Below are 6,346 nucleotides of genomic sequence, written 5' to 3' on the forward strand. Positions count from 1 at the left end.
ATTCTAGCAGGTATAAAAATGCACTTCACAACTTTTTTTTTTCACAGAAGGTAAAAATTAGAGCAAATCTATTTGTTTGTAACATTGAAATAAATTCAGACTTTATTGAAAACTATTCATAGGGTTATAGTTGTTATAAATACTCTATAAATACAATTTACAAAACAGAAATAACGATAATTATATACTGTTGAGACTTGCCACTATTTTGATTGACAATAACTAAATATAATCTTAATTATTTTTACTTATTAAAGTCAAAATCCCATCTGAATGATGATTAGTCCGAGCATGGATGCCAAACTGTTAGTTATAGACAAACTGAAGAACAGTAACTACAGCCAATAGTCTAGAACCCAGGCTGGGAAGCCTTCTAGCAGGATCTCAGTAAAGAGTCCATGTGTGTCACACAAAGCAGATTCACTGCTTTAACACAAAAACCTCTGAGCTGGTTGGTAGCTTGATGTCTTGATGATGAGATGAAGTAACATCTTCTGACTCAGTCCATGGCTAAGATGATGATGATAACTGAGATCTTGATGTGTATGATGATGAAGCTTTTGCTGATGATAATGTCCAGTGGTGATGATGGCGCTGACCTCCTCTTCATGGGTCCTGATGTCTCCAATGGTCCTGGGTCTGTGGCTAAGACAATAATGATGATGCCAGAGGCGATCCTGCTTCTGATGAAAATAAACGCGGGAGATAAAGTCCAGTGATGGCTGATGGTGAAGTCTCTAAAGGTCTTGCTGCACTTCTTGTCAAGGCTTCCTTCGGCGTACATCCTCTGATCTGGTCCAGACCCTGAAGTCCACAGTTTCTTGAAGACATGTAGGAGTCACTGCTGTCTAGAGCCTTGAATCCAGGAGGAATGATGCACTGGAACCCTGAATGAAGCACAGTGAGAAAGAGAGAAAAAGACAGAGTAAAGCTCTATTCAGACAGGTTGCACTTTCTATGAGGAGGTGGGGCAATGACAGTTCACCCTGAGGACATCTGTAATGTTTAAGAGTGATTCACACAGGATAAGAAATCTCAGGCTAAATGGAAGAGATGGGAGTGGCTGCTTTATTCATGCACTGCCTTCACTACAAGAAAGAGTAGAACAGATGTGAAAACATTTCATTTATCCATTATTTTGTCTACATAATGATTTACCTCACTGTGTTAGGTGAATGCAGTGTGTTATTAATTGCCATTAGCTTTTTTTTTGTCATGTTTACATGTTCTCAGTTGTGCACGTGAGACAGGACAGAAACGCTGCATTTTAGCCTGAGAAGTTGAAGTTAGCTTCCTATTCACCAGCTTCTTGTTTGATTTTTCTCCTTCCACCTTAAATGGTCCAGCAGTTACATTCTGGCTTCTCAGGCATTATAATAATAACTGCAGCATCATTTAAGGAGGAACAAGAAAATTCCCAACAAGAAGCTGGCGAATAAGAAGCCGACTTCAGCTTCGTCAGAGAACACAAGTAAGCACTTTGTTGAGCGTCTCCCGACTTGAGAAACTCTGTTTCCACACGATATGATAGTGTTTTACTAACATTTCCATTTGCACAGGATTAATTTAACTGGAGGTTATTTTTATGGCTCATTTTACAGAAGATAAAAGGCATTAGCATCTTTACTGACACGGGAGCAAATTGAACTGAATATACTTTATAGTCTATTATTAAAACATTTGTACTCATGAAATTGTTCAATCTCAAAAATCACACATCACATACTCCCCACACCATCACATTCACTCCAATCATAAACTCTGACTTACTCCTCCGTTTCATATTCTCCTCACATGCCCTTCCAGAGTTACAACACAACTCTATTATAAATGTTAATGTTTTAAAATGTTAGAATTCCCTTAATGCCTACTGGTGTGATCATTTATAATAAACAGGTAGGCTAATAAAACAAAAAAAAAAACCTGCTGATACAATTTATGAAAAACTTATGACTGGATTAAAATGTTACTTTTCAGAGTGTTTGTATATAAAAATGCCTTTAAAAAGCTAAAACTGTCCTTAAGAGGGGAATTCCAATGTATCAAAACTGTACATTGTACATATACATATATACACAGTAGTTATGAGACAATGTCATAGAGTAAAACAGTTTTTTAAAGCTTTTGTGGTGGAGGGATTTGTAAGGTTTTGTAAGGCAATATAGTCCCTTATGAAATCTGAATTTTTCACATGGAGAACTATTTTACTGTCACAAAGATTACATAGAAAACATTTCTCTACAGTAAACTATTTCACATCAAACCACTCTGAATGACTTTAATATTACACTGCAATGATTCAACCATGCAGGATTTGAACAGTTACTGTTATTATTTAAAATAAATATTATTTCATACCAAGTTTCCAGTCTACTGGCGACTTGTCCAGGGTGTATCCTGCCTTCCAGCCGAAGACTGCTGGGATGGGCTCCAGCATCCCCCCGCGACCCTGACGGAGAAGCGGCTTAGAAAATGGATGGATGGATGGATGTTTCCAGTCTAGAGATGAGTAGATGTGATGATCCACCGTCATTCTCTCAGAGATAAAACTTCAGGGGCTCTCCTGGTTACACAGAAAACTGCATCTGAAAAACACACAAACACACACACACACACACACACACACACACACACACACACACACACACACAGAATCATAGAAAAAAACGATATAATTAGCACTATAAGAACTACAGTTATTATGATAATGAACTTAAAAAGGTTTGATATTAAAGTGTAGAGTGTGATTAGAAGCCTGGTGGGGGTCCTCGTGGTTTGCTAGAAACCATGTACGGTGCCGGCGTCTCAAGGATCCGGGTGTTGCTGGAATGGTGAGTCCTGAAACAGCCATCTGAACCAATGGATACCATCTTCAGTGTCTTCCCCACTTTGGTTTGCTGCAAAACACACAAAGAGAAATGCTGAAAATGCTTACATTTATAATTGGACACAATTTTACAAACTACTAAGTTACAATCTATTAACTGAACTGCAAAAGTACACAATGAAGTACTAACCAGAGTAACATTCTGCAGTGATGTCTCCACTGATTCAGTGCGAAGGTAGAAGGTCGCCTCGCTGATCGATGTTCCAAAACGCTGAATGAGCAGATGAGATGTTGATGAAAACATCTAAACAGGGCAATCTGGCAGCAAAGGTCTTACGGTCCAAATGAGATTACAGCTTTACCTTGATGCAGGCCACAGCAGCCACAGTAGCAAAGTGCTGAGGAGGAAGCTGTAAAATCAGTGAACACCATGAGGTTCAAATAAAAAGGCAGTAAAACAGACAGAAAACATGATCACAGTGAAATGATGAACCTGCTCCAATAACTGAGTCTCACCTCCGGGAACAGATGATAAAATTCGTTGCTGAGCACCCACCAGTGCTCAGACTCCAGCCCCTCACAGATGGTCCTGTGTTGGAGCTTCAACTCCACCAGCTGCAGGAATCATGAAAACATCTCATTAACTTCACCATCGTCACATTCAGAATCAAACTACAACAGTCAGTAAAGTGTTTCTCTGTGCTGAAAAGTGAATCATTGGCAAAATAATCAGCTGAAACGAACCTTCGTGCTGTCAAAACGTGGCTGTGAGAAGGTGTAAGCAAACATCCTGTTTGCTCTGTCCAAAGCTTGGCAGTGCTGCTACAGGGACAGAGGAGAATAAAGTGTTTAGGGGAGACTGCAGTACTAATCAGATATTAGTGGGAAAAATTCTTTCTCTGAATTGAATCAGTGTGAAGAACAGAATTTTACCTCAAATCTCACCAGCGCTCCGCAAGAAAGGGGTGGGATGAAGACCGCCTGCTGCCAGCTGAGCACAGAAACCTCCTACAGAAAGACAAATCAGTGGTTAATAGAGGGACATTGGTGTAGTCAAGTCTGAATAAACTTTATCTTCATGACCTTTAGCCATTTTAAACTGATGAGTAAGAAAGACTACCTGTGGCACGGGGACACAGCCTGAAGGTAAGATGGCCAGCCTGTGTTCCTCCGTTCCTGAGGAAAATAGTTTAAATAGTAACTGGCATGTTCAGGATCCTGAAGGGCTTTACAGTGTAAAGAGAATCTGCAGCAATGTTCAACAACTCTCCTGAATGAAGGGCAGCTGAAGGGTCACTATGATCTGACCGTTTGTTACTCTGGGGCCAAATTACAGAAACATCTTAACTCTGAAATCTCATCTGTTTAGTAACCATGACAACTTGTTAGGACTTAGTTTAGGACAAAACCTATCACAGAACAACAGTTCCTAACTTCATGATCTCATCCTAACTCCAGATCAGAAAACAGTATCACAGAAACATCCTGACTAGGATTAGGATACTAGGATGACAAATTTTCCTAATTACTGTCCCAACTTTAGGACGAGGCCAGTGTTACTCTAACCTCTGTTTTAACGGTCTGTTTCTATTGTCTTTAGACAACTCTCAGACTGCAATAGAGCCCCCTGTTGCCCCACTGAGGGCAAAACTGGCAGCCCAATGACTTTTGCTCAGCGTTTTCCAGGCGGCCAACCAGTGGTTAAACAGAGTATTAGACAAAATGTCATGTCCATCACTTTTTCCACTCACAGTCCAACAGGGGGTCGATCTTATCAAGCCATTGGACCAATATCTGCTTAGTATCTGGGCTGTGACAGGCAGCATAGTTCACTACCAGCATAATGACTACATTTATCCCTGCTGCAAAATGGTGGGTTGACTTTTGATGTTTTAGTTTTTCTAAATATGCGTTTTAAAAAGCCCAGCAGACTCGATCTACCCCGTCTCCTCTTATCGACTTCGTGTGTTAATGTTGGTGAAAGCTCGTCTAATGAGCTATTCCAGTGCTGGTGGTGAATAATGAGGAGACAGAGCTGGTCTGTGTCTGTTTATTAGGAGGAATAACGTTAGCGCTGCTGGTTAAAAGCGTTTGGGAAGTAGAAACTGACGCTGCTCTGATAAACAGCACTGAGCGCTTTCACTACATTCACATCTTACAGTTTATCACACTTTAGTTTGGACCTTTTCACATCAAGAACTGCAGCTCTGTGACAAACTGACTCACATTTTTCACATTATTGTGGAGAAGTGTTCACGTTTCGGCTGCGCGCGGATCGTCTGTTGCTCAGTAACAGACACAACAAGTGATTAGCTTTAGGCTAAAGTTAGCTAACGTTACTGACACAAAACAAAGTGAAATCCCTCCATATCACCCAGTCTCGGCCTGTTAAAGTCTTCAACCGTTCACTTAAATAAAAAGCGCATTTTTTAAAAGTCTTTCTCCCCAGAAGCCCCTCAGACCTGTTTTCCACTAAAGCCCACCGTCAGCTGTAGCTGCTGCAGGTCAGAACACGCTGTCAGGATCAGCAGCACTAAGTTTCTCTCTCTGCGGCCGTTTTTCTACATCAGGTGTCTCTCTTAGCGCTCTATGCTGGCAGAAATATCCGCTCCTAACTCACCGTCGCAGCCGTCCGTCTGGGTCGCTGCATCTTCGTCCCTCGTCGTCCGCTGTCCGTCCTGGATCCGCCACCTGTAAAAAAGAAGAGCAGACGTTACAGCTGCTGCTGAGATGCCGGCGGCCCAAAGAACCGCTGGCCGCAGCTGAGCGCCGAAGATGAACGCAGGAAGCTTCATCTTAAAGCAGAAGGACTCCGGTAGTTCGCTGAGAGTGAGAGCTCAAGAGAAAGCAGCTTGATCGTTTGGGTGTCGGTGAACGACTGAACGATTTTAGACGTTCAGCTTCTTTAGTGTTCTATGGAACGTTCTTTCACCTTGGTGACGGTCTTTAGTTTAAAACATGTTTAAGTTACGTGACCGCAGTGTTTGTAACATACAGTCCATCAAACTTCACATCTCACCTTTAAACTCATCTTGTGGTTTGAAAACTGTTGCAGACAGAGAGACAAATAAGACAAATAAGAAAGAAGATGTAGAGAATTTACAGAGAGATTAACACAGTAGCTCTGTGTAAAGGAGATTTAGCCTGTATTTACTGTAAAATAGCTCTACAAGTGGAACAAATCAGAGTCTCAATCCTGCTGTGTCTTACAGGAAAGTGTCCCTGAAAGACAGTAAAAGACAAGATGGAGATGAAGAGTGAAAACAGTTTGATTCACTTTACTGAACCTGTTCATGCTTCACTCTAAATGAACACATTATTATAAATATTTAAGAATATTAAACTTCACCTTAAAATACATTTTGTACTTTTTAGACCTTTGACATGGATTTTGACGTGTCTGAGGTGCTCATGGTTAAATTGAATGTCTTTTAAGTTAACTTTAATAACAACTTTATAAAATGTATATATTTTTCATCAAGGTAAAAAATGATTTTAAATAATTTAGGTATTTAGATT

The 6,346-nt window shown here is 40.5% G+C and overlaps 1 protein-coding gene across 1 annotated transcript; it reads right to left on the bottom strand.

Moving 5' to 3' along the window:
- Positions 1–211: 211 nt before the first annotated feature.
- On the bottom strand, positions 212–5,657 carry LOC119263673. Its single transcript, XM_037539847.1, has 9 exons — positions 5,448–5,657; positions 3,948–4,003; positions 3,761–3,835; positions 3,572–3,649; positions 3,344–3,442; positions 3,190–3,237; positions 3,018–3,098; positions 2,359–2,897; positions 212–887 (listed from the first exon to the last, which is right to left on the bottom strand). The coding sequence occupies exons 1-8, from the start codon at positions 5,620–5,622 to the stop codon at positions 2,748–2,750; spliced, it is 762 nt and encodes a 253-aa protein (XP_037395744.1). The 5' UTR covers positions 5,623–5,657; the 3' UTR covers positions 212–887; positions 2,359–2,747.
- Positions 5,658–6,346: the final 689 nt, after the last annotated feature.

Source organism: Pygocentrus nattereri, chromosome 7 (assembly GCF_015220715.1).
Source record: "Pygocentrus nattereri isolate fPygNat1 chromosome 7, fPygNat1.pri, whole genome shotgun sequence".
NCBI classification, from domain to species: Eukaryota; Metazoa; Chordata; class Actinopteri; order Characiformes; family Serrasalmidae; genus Pygocentrus; species Pygocentrus nattereri.

What these genes read in the sequence shown, in the direction of transcription:
- LOC119263673 (XM_037539847.1), bottom strand. Translation starts at nt 5,622, where the DNA reads ATGAAGCTTCCTGCGTTCATCTTCGGCGCTCAGCTGCGGCCAGCGGTT. An exon ending in CCAGACGGACGGCTGCGACG is followed by an intron (nt 4,004 to 5,447) that starts GTGAGTTAGGAG and finishes TATTTTCCTCAG; the next exon opens with GAACGGAGGAACACAGGCTG. An exon ending in CACTGCAGAATGTTACTCTG is followed by an intron (nt 2,898 to 3,017) that starts GTTAGTACTTCA and finishes TGTGTTTTGCAG; the next exon opens with CAAACCAAAGTGGGGAAGAC.